Source organism: Pogona vitticeps, chromosome 1 (genome assembly GCF_051106095.1).
Source record: "Pogona vitticeps strain Pit_001003342236 chromosome 1, PviZW2.1, whole genome shotgun sequence".
NCBI classification, from domain to species: Eukaryota; Metazoa; Chordata; class Lepidosauria; order Squamata; family Agamidae; genus Pogona; species Pogona vitticeps.
In genome coordinates, this window is record NC_135783.1 from 45117416 (window position 1) to 45133530 (window position 16115).

Here is a 16115-nt window from a genome sequence, read left to right on the forward strand (position 1 = left end):
AACAACTGAGTGGTTCAAAATTGGGAAAGGAGTACGACAAGGCTGTATATTGTCCCCCGGCTTATTTAACTTATATGCAGAATACATCATGCGGAAGGCTGGACTGGAAGAAACCCAAGCCGGAATTAAGATTGCCGGAAGAAATATCAACAACCTCCGATATGCAGATGATACCACTCTGATGGCAGAAAGTGAGGAGGAATTAAAGACCCTTGTAATGAGAGTGAAAGAGGAGAGTGCAAAAAACGGTCTGAAACTCAACATCAAAAAAACGAAGATCATGGCCACTGGTCCCATCACCTCCTGGGAAATAGAAGGGGAAGATATGGAGGCAGTGTCAAATTTTATCTTCCTGGGCTCCATGATCACTGCAGATGGAGACAGCAGCCCTGAAATTAAAAGGCGCCTTCTTCTTGGGAGGAAAGCGATGACAAATCTGGACAGCATCTTGAAAAGCAGAGACATCACCTTGCCAACAAAAGTCCGAATAGTCAAAGCTATGGTTTTTCCTGTCGTGATGTATGGAAGTGAGAGCTGGACCATAAAGAAAGCAGACCGCCGAAGAATTGATGCCTTTGAATTGTGGTGCTGGAGGAGGCTCTTGAGAATCCCCTGGACTGCAAGGAGAACAAACCTATCAGTTCTAAAGGAAATCAACCCTGAGTGCTCACTGGAAGGACAGATCCTGAAGCTGAGGCTCCAGTACTTTGGCCATCTAATGAGAAGAAAAGACTCCCTGGAAAAGACCCTGATGTTGGGAAAGTGTGATGGCAAGAGGAGAAGGGGACGACCGAGGATGAGATGGCTGGACAGTGTCTGCGAAGCAACCAACATGAATTTGACACAACTCCGGGAGGCAGTAGAAGACAGGAGGGCCTGGCGTGCTCTGGTCCATGGGGTCACGAAGAGTCGGACACGACTAAACGACTAAACACACACACACAAAATAGAAAGGTAAATGTAAACCACACAACACCTGTGGGAACATGCAGAAGATGGTTGTGGTTGTGAAATCACAGCTGTGGTACAATAAAGAAGCTAGAGGTGATCCACACTGGGCAATGGGATCTCATGATAAAATCAATAGAATGGCTCAGAATTTAGTTTACCTGAACTTTAGCATCTCTGTCTTCTGTCCACAGAGCTTTGTATTTCTGAAAGTCTTGCAGGGCTTCACTGACAGCTTTTCGTACTGAGTTTACCGATGAGGATAAAACCACAACTAATTTGGAAATATCCTTGTGTTCTGCAACCCCTGGATAAAAATTTCTCAACTTTCTTACTGGAAATGACTCTTCTGGTGGCTCTGAAAATACAGAGTTTATAGCATAAATTCTGTAATACCTCTTCTCAGGTCCCCTCTATACCTCAAAACTCTCTTGATTTAGGACCTGTTCACCAGGAGAAAGACAGCACATGAACAAAACAAGTATCAAGAGAGAGCAAAATGTAACGAGCAAAAATCTGCGGTGCACAGTTTGTGTATCTAACTGAGCAAAATTCACAAAATGATAATTCAATGGAATATAAATACATTTTTATTTTATTGACTGTGCTCCCAAAGTCTCTGTATTTCGTCTAGTATTTTTATAGATCTTCCAGAAACAAAAGTTGATAGTCCTGATTATATGCAATGTTGTTTATCCTAGTGGTATTAGTTCAGTTTTATCTGGAACATTTATACTAAGTAAAATTTGGAAAGGAAAGTTAAACTTTTAAAAAGGGAACAGTAAGTGCCATCTTCTCAGGTGTAGATTCCTTCAGCATCTTCCATTTGTTTTTCTTCCAGAAAGGCAGTATTTTACTTGGGAAGTGGCTATGGTAAAAGCAAACCCATCACAGTACACTACACATCTGCTGCAATCTTTTAATGGCTCCTATTTTATGACACTGGCCACAGTCCTACTGGTGTTCACATAAAATCTGTGTAACATGCCACAGCTAATTATGGCTAATAGAAGAGGTGCTGGAGTGCCTCTCAAATGTGTGCCTGGTCACATGCCCACTTGCACAACTGATAAGTGGCCCAGTACCTTGTCAATTAACTGCAATTTGTTATGGCAAGTTACTCAAATCTGACAAGAATACCAATAGGATTCTGGCTTTTAAAAATTTATTACCAAGCTTTGTTAAAATTCTTTTCCAGATATATCTGTATCTACATCTGCATATCAAAGACAAACAGGTATCTCACTATAACACTGCAATATTGATTTGTTAAAATGTATTTCAAAAAATATTGTTAAAACTATTCACTGCCATTAACTAATGCTAAAGCAGGTGGGTGACTACACAGAGTATCTAAGATCATTTTAAAAAGAAATCCTCAGAATTCTATTACAATGTTACAGCATTTACTATGTGTCATAGTGCTCCTTTGCACAAACATGAAAAAAGCATTTTAGTACCAATTTTAACAGGCAGTATTTTAATAAGGCATACAATGGAGAAGCCATTCAGGATGTGCGAAGACATCTTTTTCTAAGCTCCCAAATTATTCTACAAAGTAGGAACATAATTCGTTTAAAATTTCAAAACTGCATTGGAAAGGTGATTAATTTTTCTATAATTCCTACCAAATTACCTCAATCATTACTGTTTTCATGGCATTGAGGAAGAGTCAGTTTCGCCCTCATTTTAATGCATCATTTTTATGCAATTTACTTTACTTGAACCAGATACACAACAGGGAAGGAACAAACAATTGTATCTGACCCTTTTACCTTTTCAAAAAGCCAGAGCATGAATAAATTAATTCTGACATGCTACAGTCACACATGTTTCATTGTATCCCAAAGTTGAGTAATTTAACTTAGCATTTGGATGACGGCTAATTTAGTATTCTTAGGCACACGATTGCATAAGACGAATTTCCACTGTACACCTTAGGGATGTACCTCACTGTGAATATGCAAAGCATTATGCTGTTAGTCTCGTCCGAGTTTAGTTTCAAAGAAGTGTTCTGAAATTTTAGCTGTGAATTACATACAGCAACTTTTTTTGTAGAGGAAAAAAAAAACAAGCAATTATCTCACTTTCTTCTTTTTTCCCTCCTTTCCCTCCACTGATACTGGATGCCCGAGCAAGACCACTTTCTGGAGGGGCAGAAGGTTTTTGCTGGCGCTGCTGTCCCCAGTGTGCCACACCACGGCTTACATCCAATGTCAGCTGAATCATACGATTGATGGCTTGCTGGATGTCATCTAAACTAGGCACCATTACCTATAGAAAAATGCAGATATGCTTTTTATTGAAGGCCGAGCAACTCTCTTAAACTGAAACATGACACCAGTTCTTATGATTGACCACCAACTCACTTGTGCAAAACTGGGCTTACAGGAACTTAAGGAGGAACTTAATTTATCAGTTCTCCTTCCACAAACTGCAAAATAAAACTTCCTGTTTTCCCCATTCATGGAAGAAGAATCAAATTCTCATGTGAGTGTACAGCGTCAGAATGCTGTTGAGAAGAACAGTTGTCTGGGCAAACAGGGTTTTCTGAACAAAACTGTTGACGTCTGTGAATTAACTTAAGTTCCTCCCTATATCAGCAATTCTGTTTACAGAAATATATTTTTATTTACTGATTTGATTTTTATACCACCCCTTTCTATACTACTTTGGGCAGTTTACAAATTAAAAACTCAGAACCCCACACAACCCTATATAAAAATATACTCAGTCTGGCAATTCACCAATCTAGACTGAAAATTAATACAAAAAGAAAAAGAAAGATCAAGAAAAATTTTTAAATTAAAATCATTTGCTTTATCAGGCCATCTCTCCAGCAATTTACAGCCTGTGATGTATTTGGTGTTTGCTGTCTCTCCTTTTGTATTTGCCCATCATCTGCTGTTTGATACAGTATGTGTACTATATACTATTCAATGAAGTCCTTCAGTAAACATGTTGAACAGTACAACATAACTGACGATATTCAGTAATTCTCAGATTAGATCTGGCTTCCCTCTTCCTGATTGCATTAACCACTTACCACATGTGGAATAGCTAAATGCACTTCAGCTTTCAGAAATGAAACAATTTCTTCAGGTTTAGTAGCAGTTGTCTGAGGTAAATAGGATGGTCGTCCAAATGAGCTGGAGCTGAAACAGTAATCAGAATTATGATTTATGTTGAAATAAATACATGAAGTAGAATGGGAGGATGTTTTGCTCCTGGGCTTCCCACAGGCATCTGGCTGGTCAATATGTAAACAAGAGACCCAAATCCAATGCTTGCTGCAACTAGAGTAGAGCCACTGAAATCTCTGGAAATTATGCTACTTATGACAAACAACTCCCATTTATTTCAATTGCTCTAGCACTACCATGAGATTAAATAGGACTAGAGATGGGCACGAACCACCAAAATGGTGGTTTGTCTTTGGTTCATGGTACTCGATAAATGACAAATTTACAAATTTTCCCAAACAAATCACAAATCACTTTGTCAGCTTGTTTGTGATTTTTTTTAAAGACAGCCCATTGGCTGTCTAAAATAAAGAAGCCTGGCTACATCCCTGCTCCCACAACCTGCCCCCTACCCAGTGCCCCTATTGCCTCCCTATCTAGTCCTGATGCTGCCTCCTCTGCCACTGCCACTATCTTGAGAGGTAGCCAGCTGCCGCAGGCCAGCTGCTTACGCTCATGGCCCTCCTCAGCTAAGAGGCAGGTGCAAGGCCACAGGGACCCGGCGGGCTCCCAGTGCTCAGGCACCCAACTCTCAGCCTGACTCTTGAACCAGGAAGTTTGTTGCATCACCAAAAATTCATTGGTTTGGGAAAGTTTGGGTTTTCTGGTTTGGACGAACCCGAATCAATCTGAATCAACGAATCAGCATTTTTTGATGAATGTCTTGGTTTGTCCATAGCTTCATGCCCATCTCCGGACTGGACTTCACTCTGATCCATCCCTGCTTTTTTGTTACATTCTAGCAAATTAGTATTTTTATTCTGACATATTTTCTTCCTGTCTATGTTCAGATGTCAACATTACAGTAGGGTTTTTTTAAAAGCAGGAGAACCAATGTGGAGCAGTGCTTAGAATGGGGACTGGGGCTAGAGAGATCTAGAAACCACCAACCCCCCAGCCATGAAGTTCACTGATGTCATTTTGTGTCAAATTTACTTCACCACAAACAATCTTTTTTGCCACGTGCCTTGAAACAAATATTCTTTTTTTCAGAGCATCCAAAGATAATCGAGTTGCTTTCTGCAGGCTGTCCAACAACTGGTGACTAAAATATGCAACCACCTCTTTGCATTCCTGCAAATAATAAAAACAGCAGTTTAGATTCCTGCTAAATGCTCAACTGGCCTGTGTCATTCAGCAATTTGATTCCTCCAACATAAGGCATGAGAAATAACCAACTCTGTATTGGGCTTTTTATTTGAACAAAGCCATGGACAAATTTGCTATTTAGGACTGAGAGGTCACAGAGAGACCTTAAGCGAGACAAAATGAGATTTGACTCATAGCATTTGGACTAGCCCATTCACATTTACAAGTATCTCCCCTTGCCCCAATTCAGTGGCATTCATTTTTACATCAAGATACATAGGTTTTGAATTAAGGTGCAGAATGTAAATCAGTTAAATAGATTAACAGAATTTTAACCATAAGGAAGAAGAAAAATAGTGTGTGTATAATTTTAGTCCATCAAACATAACTGTCTTTTCTACATTTGCATATGGCAGAAGGTGACACCGTGGTGTATGCTTCTGTGTGTTAAGTTCTGTGGATCTGCTCTATTTATTGTACTCAGTTATTTCATTTCCTTTTTATTTATTTTTATTTAATAATTTATCCTACCTTTCTTTCCAATGGGGTCCCAAGATAATGTACAAAAATATTTAAAATCTACAAATAATTAAAACATAATGCAGAGAAATATGGTCAGGACCTGAGCTATAGAGGGATTTTAAAGGTCATGACTCTTTGAATAGAACGCAAAAATTAACTGGTAGCTAGTGAAGCAGCTGTAATTGTGTGTGTGTGTGAGAGAGAGAGAGAAGGGGGGGGGTTACATGGTCTTGGTAACAAACCCCAGTAAACACTTCAGTTGCAGCATTTTGTACCAGCTGAAGTTCCTGAACCATCTTCAAAGGCAGCCCCACACAGAATGCATTGCAGTAATCCAAATGGGAGGTGACCAAGTTGTGTGTCACTATAGCCAAATCAGGCCTCTCAAGGAACAAGTGCAGCTGAAGCACTGGTTTTAATTGTGCAAATGTGTCAAGGTCATTGACATGACCTACTCCAAAAGACTGGGAGTGACACTAGTGGCAATGAGATCATTGTTTGATGTGATATAGCATAAGGTAAGTTGAAGTGTTAGTTGGTGTTGCTTGCTTGTTTGTTTCTGGTGTTTCAAGGACACTGGGTCCATCTGAACCCAGTCTTTGAGATTGCATTTGTTATAACAGACTGGAATCCAGGTCTGCAGAAAAAACTGTATAAGTGCTTTTTTAAAAAAAATTAAAATTTTATTAACATCCATAGTATGACAATGCAAGTTAGAATTGTAGTACAATACTATTACATTACTTACATATTCTTTCCATAGATTGTCTTTCTTTATATATCCACTAGTTCATATTTTAACATAATTAATTAATTCTTTAAAAAATATTACATGCCAGCAATTCAAATTACTTCCGATATCACATTTTTCTTTTCTTGAGCTAATTCCATATGTTAATAATGGTTGCCAGGTTTTCATAAATTTATCCTGTTTTATTTCCCTTCTATATATTTTAATTTGATTGGTCAGTACCATTTGCCAGATTCTGTTCTCAAATTTTTTTACTGAAAGATCTTGAGCATTTTTCCAGTTTTGTGCAATTTCAACTCTTGTTGCCCCATAAAATGTGCAATTAAGTCTTTATTGAATGATTTTTTCATTTCCGTCCTTAAATATTGAAAATAATAATAAAGCTTCATTTTTAATGGTTTTTTATTCAACAATCTTTCTATCCATTTAATTATTTCCCACCAATATACTTCTGCTTTGGGGCAAGAGATCCACATATGTTCTAGTGTTCCTTTACTTCCACAGTTTCTTCAGCACCTATCTGAGATTTCTCCATTAAATTTGTGTTATTTTGTGGGGTACCAATACTATCTGTGGACTACCTACAAGACCATTTCTTTCGCTTTGACTGATATTGATTTATATCGATATGTAGTCCATATTTCCATCCATTCTTTCTCTGATATACTGATATTCAAATTAGTTTCCCACGTTATTTTAAATCCCATACCCCTGTATAGAGTACTTTCATACAGAGGAGGGTTATAGGTATAGGTAAAGAACAATAGGGATCTAACTAGATGTGATAATGGCACATTCATGCTTGAGAACACATGGCAGCATCAAATGGATGTACTTTATGGCTGGAGATGGGGGTGTTTTCAAGAAAGAAAGATGAGTGGCAGTGTCATGTTGTTTTCCTTCATCCATGCTCTTACCTAACTGTTTTTCTCCTAGTCAGATTGCAAGAGAAGGTCTACCAGAAAGAAAAGAAAAACTAAAGAGAGGTGAGAGGGGAGGCTTCAGTGGAAAACACAGGCAGGGGAAGAAGCCTTCTCCTACTGTGACGTTTCCCCATTTTAAATCACTGAAGCAGAAGTATCTTGTAAATCAAAAAATTGCATTAGCTCCATTGCAATTATCACATGCTTCTTTAAAGCAGGCCATGAAATGAAATTTGAAGGGAGGAACTTAAAATGTGTGTGAAAGCTTTAGGGACTGTGTGATGGGGTGACCATGCTTGAGGAGAGCCATCAGGCCCTTTAAGATGCCTAAGAGAGCTCAGCCAGGGAGGCAAAACACAAGGAAAGAGGGAGAGAAGGCAGCTGGGGAAGGTGCAGCAGCCTAATGAGGATCAGCTGCCTGAGACAGCCAGGAGCCAGGTATAAAGGAAAGAGGCTGTGAGTCAATGGAAGAAGAATGAGCAGGGGTCTGGGTTGATGCCCAGGAGGAGGTACTGCCACCCAAAGGAGTCCGGAGGGCTGTGTGACATTTCTCCACTCCAAGGACCACTGCGGACTGCCTTTGGAGCCTCCCTCCAGTAGCCACCCTGGAAAGGCAAGGGGGAAGGGCTAGGCAACTGGCATCCATCTGAAGGAAAATACCAACCAAGGGTGCTCAAGGACTGATGTATGCCCCTCAAACTGCTTCTTCCAAGGCTGCAGAGATTCTGCAAAGCTGTAGCACAACTGTAAATACCCATATGTTTAAATCCTGAAGTTGAGCCCACAGAGTTTGTGCCAGGGAACCCAGCTGTTACCTGCTCCACAGCGCTGGAGGCTGGCCACACACAGATTGCCTTTTAGTAGGTTTCAACATCAAGCCTGTAAAACTCAACAGACCAATATTAATCTGCAGTAGAATACCTTTTTAAACTCGTCCTCCTTCTCACTGTCCTCAGTATCTTCTATGCTAAGCATAACTGAAGATCCTGAAGAGGCCCTCGGGGCATCTGCTGAACCTCCAAAGGCTACATGCTTTTCTGTTGAAAATAGAATGGTTGTTAAAGTATGGGATTTTGTTTGTGTAAAATCCTTCAACATTGCTTGCTTTATTTCATTTTTTTTTCTCACTGAAGTACAAGTGGACTTAGCTAGTGAGAGTATAAACAAAAGAGAGGTGTTCTCCTGACCTATCTCTGAGCAGGGATATTTACAAATCTTAGCTACTTCAGCAACACTAACAGCATTATCATCTTTTAAGAAACATCATGTAAGAATAGAATGAAGCAGTGGGGTAATGCACTTACAAATGCTTTGAAAATGTTAAAGATGAGATTCAGAAGTTAACAGTGACTTGATTATGACAATAAATGCAAACGAAAGCAAGTATTCTTGCAGCTCAAAGTATTCTTGATAGCTCTGCAGAGAGGCAGAGACACTGCAAGGTTGGAGTATGGTGGTCACAATTTTATCACTCTCATTCCTTGTTATCTAAAGCAGTGGTTCTTAATCTTTGTTACTCGGATGCTTTTGAACTGCAACTCCCAGAAACCCCAGTCAGGACAGCTGGTGGTGAAGGCTTCTGGGAGTTGCAGTCCAAAACTCCTGAGTAACCCAAGGTTAAGAACCAGTGATCTAAAGCAACCAGCTGCCCTCTCCCCAGCAATAAGCAGAGCTGCCCCTGACTTTGAGGAAGCTCTGCCATCATGGAATGTGGCCTTTTGTCGGCAAACAAAAATGTCGGGTTCCCTATCGATGAACAAAAATACAAAACTAATTATAATTTCTAGGAAATTGAAGGGATCTGAAGAAACATTTCCAGGAATACTGTAAGAAATTCTATTTTGTTCCATGAAATTTCATATAGTAACCTTTGTCTATAAATACCTTGCGTTGGGAATCTCCTCACAGGTGGTTTTTTAATTCGCTTAACTTCATAAATTTGCTCAAATATAGATACCAGTTCCTGCACAGCATCTTCTACATGTCGGCTTTTGTTGTTTAATATTTCGGCCCATTCTTTGGTGGATATCTGTTCATTATTTCAGTAAGAACAATTGCCATATTGTAATTTGAAAAATAAATTGAGGTAAATAAGCAAAGTTGCATTGCTTAATTACACTAATTTAAATTGCTTATCAGTAGTGTATCCATTTCTGCTAATGTATTTACTAATAAATATTTTCGATGGTGCCGTACTTTGACTTACTTAAATTCTGAAGCTGAAACAGCTATTATATTTAATATATGTACCAGTAGTAGTATTTTTATCTACTGTTATTTGGCGTAGGAAATGCTTTGAACTTCTGTAGTATATCTTGTGTCCTTAAAACATGAATAGTAGTCTTTAAAATATTGATCATGTTTTTTCAGAAAATCTAGCTGCAGTAAGATACTATGAAGATTGGCTTTACCACCATACTCGTACTGCTGTTTTGATGCTTGTACAGGAAGAGATCACTGCACACAAACAGCGATGAAAGATATATATCCTTACCAATCTTTTTTCTTAAATGCAAGGATGAAGCATTAAAGCAATCTTTTCATCTTTGGCAAAGAATTTGTAGTGCTCTTAATGGAGTTCTTCCATTCATAGAAATGATGTTCTGTGCAACACATGTCAGTTTTTGTGCAAATGTTTCCATTTTTCAGTTGTAAATGGTTTAAATTGTTTTATGTGTTTTAAAATCTTTTAAATAATTTGTTGTTTTGTACTGTTAAATATGTTTTATATTTTGTTGCATTCCACCCTGACATCTTGTAATATCCTTTTCTACACACATTTGTGCATGGGCTATAATCCATGAAAACCTATCCCTGCTGGTTTTAAGAAGTCTTGGAGTGACATGAGTAATCCCTTGTGGAGCTTACACAGACCGACAACCTTCTTTAAAGCAAAATGTATCAGATTGCATATAAAACTTGATCTAGGAAAACAAACAAGCTGAAAACTGTATACTCAGATAGAGACTGTACGCCATCTAATGGGGAACTGTGTTATTATATCCCCTCATGGTGCTTCCAGTTTACGGCAAGCCTAGTAATATAGTATGCCAGATATTTAAAGCAAAGCAAAGCATGGTGCTTATATACCGCACCATAGCACTTCAAGCAAGATATTTAAGGAGCAGTTTTATCAGTGCCCCCACACACCTACATCCAGTGAGTTTCCATGGCTGAGCAGGGATTTGAACCCAGATCTTCAGAATCATAATCTGACATTATCCACTAGAACCCTAGCAAAGTATTAAAATCACACTGGCCATGTGACCACGGAAAGATTGTCTTCGGACAAAATGCTGGCTCTATGGCTTGAAGAGCGGGATGAGCGCTGCCCCCTAGAGTCGGACACGACTGGACAAAAATTGTCAAGGGGAACGTTTACCTTTACCTTTACCTATAAGGCCATCAGGTCCAATCCCCTACTCAGTGCTAGAATCCAAATCAAAGTATATCTAATAGATAGCTGTCTGATTTTCTCTTAAATGTCTCCAGCATTGAAGCACTCACCCCACTCCCAAAGTAATTGGTTCTATTGTCATACTCCTCTAACAGTAAGAAAGTTTTTCCTGACATTCAACCAAAATCTGACTTCTTATAGCTTGAGCACATTATTACATGTCCTGCACTCTGAGATGATCCAGAGCTGTACTTCCTCTATATGGCAATAATTCAAGTATTTGAAAAGTGCTATCATATTTCACCTCAGTCTTCTTTTTCCAAAGCTAAATGTGCCAAGTTGTTTGGTTTAAACCAGGTAAATGCCATTATTAAAATATCTCAGATTCTCTACTTTTATCCAGTTTTTATTAATTCTAGTTAGCAATACTTCAAAATGACAAGAATGCACATGCATCCAGAGCTCTATTTTAAATACTGTTTTACCTCATTGCGTGCTAATAAATCCTCCACTTTCATGGCATTATCTGGTAGCACAAGCAAAAGTGTATTTGCGATATCTTTCAGTGTTAAATCAATCTGCATTTCACATAAGTCATTAATCTATAAAAATAAAATTATAGTCAGTAGCATTTTCCAGGATTGCAAAACACTATTATTCAGTGAACTCCTTAGCTCATAATGGGGTGTGTTTGAGAGTGTGAGTGTGAATGAGTGAGTGAGTGTGTGTATGTGTATGTGTATGTGTGTGTGTGTGTGTGTGAGAGAGAGAGAGAGAGAGAGGAATCTAAAACAAAACAGAGAATGTGTTAATCTGGCCCTTAAATAACAGACGAGGTGCCAGCAGTGCCACAAATAAAGCACTGCTGTCAAAAATGCCTTCTCACTGGTTGCCTCTAGTCTCACATCTAATGATGGCATCACTTAGAGCTGTGTATTGGCAGAAGACCTCACCAGAGAGGTGAGGTCTTCTGCCAATACACAGCTCTAAGTGATGCCAGAGTTTTGTAGGTTTTTTCTTTTTTCTTTTTTTCTTGTTTTTCTTTTTCTTGTTTTTCTTTTTTCTGTTTTTTGTTTGTTTGTTTTTTTGCATCATAGCCTCTCTTGGATTTTTGAAAAAGCAATTTGCTTTCACACCTCTCCTTTATTATCATCCAAGTACCTTTTAACAAACCAACCAACCAATTAATCAGTCACAATTTAACATGTAAAATAAACACAAAAATATTTGAAATCAACTTCATGGTATGGAATTTGAAAACTACTTTTTTTCTTAAACTGATAAAAATGAAAATTTTAGTATAGCCTCCCCATAATTTCTTCAGATCATCATGGAGGTCATGGCCCCACTTTTAGAAAATCAATGATATAGAAGCAGATATTCCTTTAGATACCTGGTAATCCCAAACTTTACGCATATGTATTCCTTTTCATTTATTTTTGTCCTTTTCCATAACTCCCATTCCAGACTGTACTTTAGTCATTTTAGACTATAATATCCTTCTTTGGTCAGAAACTTGTTTACCTTTGCCTATACCGTCTTAAAGATATATGAATGACGGTGGGATAATAAAAATAATAACAATTAATACAAGTATTAACACATTAGAAAATGTGTTTACCTTTTTCAAAAGTTGATTAAACATTTTCATAACTTCATCAACTTCCTGAAAGAAGCTAGGTAAAGTCAACGATGACCACGTTAAAATGGTAAGGCCTTGCCTAAGCACAGATTCCACCTAATGATAATAGAAAAAGACAGGGGAAAATCTTAATTCTACAACAGATTCCTTGCTCATTAAGGTAAATTTCTGGACTTCTAGACCTGTTTATATTATAACATTGTTAAGAAATATACACATTTATACATCCCAAGTTGCAGCTAAAACCAGCAATGCATAGAATTTCATAAAAACTGAAAATAGGTTGGTATCAGTGTAACTGTATAGATTTCATTTGTTTAGTTGTTACGTCGTGTCTGACTGTTCGTGACCCCATGGACCAGAGCACACCAGGCCCCCCTGTCTTCCACTGCCTCTTGGAGTTTGGTCAAATTCACTTTGGTAGCTTCGATGACACTGCCCATACATCTTGTCCTCTGTTGTCCCCTTCTCCTATTGCCCTCACACATTCCCAACATCAGGGTCTTTTCCAGGGACGCATCTCTTCTCATGAGATGGCCAAAGTACTGGAGCCTCAGCTTCAGGATCTGTCCTTCCAGTGAGCACTCAGGGTTGATTTCCTTCAGGATTGATAGGTTTGTTCAGGGGACTCTCAAGAGTCTCCTCCAACACCACAATTCAAATGCATCAATTCTTTGGCAGTCAGCTTTCTTTGTGGTCCAGCTCTCGCTTCCATACATTGCTACGGGAAAAACCATAGCTTTGGCTATGTGGACCTTTGTCAGCAAGGTGATGTCTCTGCTTTTTAAGATGCTGTCTAGGTTTGTCATCGCTTTCCTCCCAAGAAGCACGTGTCTTTTAATTTCGTGACTGCTGTCACCATCTGCAGTGATCATGGAGCCCAAGAAAGTAAAATCTGTCACTGCCTCCATATCTTCCCCTTCTATTTGCCAGGAGGTGATGGGACCAGTGGCCATGATCTTAGTTTTTTTTTTGATGTTGAGCTTCAGATCACTTTTTGCGCTCTCCTCTTTCACCCTCATTAAGAGGTTCTTTAATTCCTCCTCACTTTCTGCCATCAGAGTCGTATCATCTGCATATCGGAGGTTGTTGAAATTTCATAGTCATAGATTTCATAGTCAATGTGATCATTTATTTGCCTCTATTTATTTATTATATTTCAATGTCTGCCCATCAAAAGATATTATAACATACTGAAGACAGTTCTGTACATTCATTCTTACTGAGTTAAGGTGATCCCCACATTTGAGAAGCCCATGAAGACACAAGACCTTCATTGTACATTAAGAAATGATATACAGAGGCAAGGTAACATTGCACCTCATCAAACACAATTATTTGGGGTAATGAATTGTAGCTGTGACAAACCACAGACAATGCAATATGCTGTGCTGTGCTATGCTGATGGAGCCAGTCCTGGTATTAGTCCCATTGTGAAGCAAAAAGTTGTGGATTATTATTCTCTGGCTCTGACTGGGTCAAAGATAAAACAAAAAAAGAGGAAAAATGCACACACATTAAAAGCCCCCACCCCATAAAGTGAGTGAAATTGGTTTGAAATCAAGTACATTAAGCACAACTCACCTTCTTCATCTTTGGAGCCATCAAATTGACAAACACAGTTGGTACTTCTTGACATAAATTTTCATAGCACTGTAGAATACTCTGTGATTTAATATGAATGATAAATATTGTAATGAATGCAAACATAAACTAACATAAACATTCTGAATCACTAGCAGGGCTATCAAAACATAATACTTGTCCCCCTTGCCCTCAAGGAGACACTCATTAGGCCTATCTGGGAAAAAAAAACCCAATCTGGCATTTGTAAATTAGGGAACTGAGCTTCTCAGACTCTGTTGGCAGGAAGAGAAAGAACTTGGAACACCCACTATGGCAAACTATTGAAATAGTTACACAGTAGTGCAAAAGCAGATAAAATTAGAAGAATGAAAAAGCAATTAGCCTTTTTAAAGAAAGGGGAAGCAGAGTGAGAAGCACCTGCCTCTGAGAGGTCAGATGGCCAGTCAACTCTCTCTGTCTCACTCTGGTAAGACCTGATGGGAGGAAGAAAGTGAAAAATGGAGAAACAGAAAAGCAGTCAACTTTAACCTTAACTGATTACCAGTAAAAACAGCAAAAGAAATGTACTTATGCTGCCTTCCATAAGTAAAAATAAACATTAGTAGAAATATCATAACATAAAATCAAGGGCAGTGCTGTCTGCTATTCCCAGAATAAGTCAGCAGCCAACAGCCCTAAAGCTTTTATTTATTTTATTTGTTGGTTGTTTGGTTTTATTTATAGGCCACCTTTCTCCCAACGCAAGGTGGCTCACAATATTGCAAGAACTGAATTAAAGCATAAGTTCAACAATTAAACTATACACTAATTAAAATACAATTGAATCATTAAAAGCAGGTAAAGATTAAAAGCTATTTTAACTTTAAAATGGCATTCAGAGATTCAGGCAAGGTCTGTTAAAAGTCTGCCTAAAAAGATGGGTCTTCAGTTGATATGGAGATGAATGTTAAAAAAAATCACAATGGATCAGCTGTTCCTTGGGGGCATAAGTGGAGAGGGAAGGCTAGGCTGCTGGAAGTGAAACCTGGCTGCTGTTTGCAAATATGGTGGTAGGGGGGCTTCTCTTTGGGCAATCAGGCATGCCCTGTCTATGGCCCACCAAATAGCATAGACAGAAAGGGCAAGCCTGGCTGCCCAAAGGGAAACTGCCCCACCACTATCTTTGCAACAGAATGGAAGCTAGCCTGCCAGAATGGAAGCCACCCTTCTGACAGCCTAGATTCCGTTCCACCAGCAGCTTTTTGAAAAGATAGCCATGCTGATGAAAGCTGCATTTTAGAAATTAGTAACCACTATTACTCACCTCAAGGCATAATTTGTTTGTCTTAACTTGATCTTCAATTTTAACTATCCTTTTTGCCTGGTCTGGTACCTCTAGTCCCATCTTTATCATACATTTTGTCTCTCTGACAATCTCTAAAATTTTGGGATCAAAATTAACCAATAGTTTTCCAGTTTCAGGATGACGTACCAAAAGCGTAACCTGCAATGCTGAAATTAAATGGAAAAATAATATACAATGAAGCCAGTGTACTCAAAGTCAAGGAAGCTATCCAATTACTCCATACAGTGCTGTTTGTTGTGGGTCAGACAACTTACCATATTGTAGCTGTGAAATTTCCTTCATCCAAGCTGTGTGGTAGAGCACCTCAAATTCCACCAATACATAGGAAATTTTATTGTACAAACGAATGACTGCTTTGCCTTCTGGACTTGCCAAGATATCTGAATTTTTCTATTAAATTTTTTAAAAGTTAAACATATAAATATTTTTAAAGACAGATGGATAAAATCATCTCCTTTTATTAAAGTTCAGTAAGAATACATTTGTGTACATGATCTTAAATAATATACATTCCGAAAAAGATTTCAAATTGACATACAGTATATACTAATATTGCATCTCACTGATTCATCAGTGTTAATTGTAGACAGCATAAACAGTCTGGCTTTTATATGACTTGCACGAAAATCAAAATACATTTCCCAGCTCTGCACTTCAAAGAAAACAGTA

General features: G+C 38.5%; 1 protein-coding gene across 1 annotated transcript in view; it reads right to left on the reverse strand.

Annotated features, from left to right (window-relative positions):
• Nucleotides 1-16115, reverse strand: part of DNAH8 (dynein axonemal heavy chain 8) — a 143813-nt gene that overhangs the window by 107226 nt on the left and 20472 nt on the right. The window contains exons 13-23 of the mRNA XM_072994358.2: nt 15701-15836; nt 15405-15592; nt 14099-14179; nt 12494-12610; nt 11358-11474; nt 9360-9504; nt 8397-8512; nt 5158-5264; nt 3995-4097; nt 3036-3222; nt 1110-1306 (exon numbers count right to left, since the gene is read on the reverse strand). Coding sequence (XP_072850459.2) covers nt 1110-1306; nt 3036-3222; nt 3995-4097; nt 5158-5264; nt 8397-8512; nt 9360-9504; nt 11358-11474; nt 12494-12610; nt 14099-14179; nt 15405-15592; nt 15701-15836 — 1494 coding nt within the window. The remainder of the gene's footprint in view (nt 1-1109; nt 1307-3035; nt 3223-3994; nt 4098-5157; nt 5265-8396; nt 8513-9359; nt 9505-11357; nt 11475-12493; nt 12611-14098; nt 14180-15404; nt 15593-15700; nt 15837-16115) is intronic.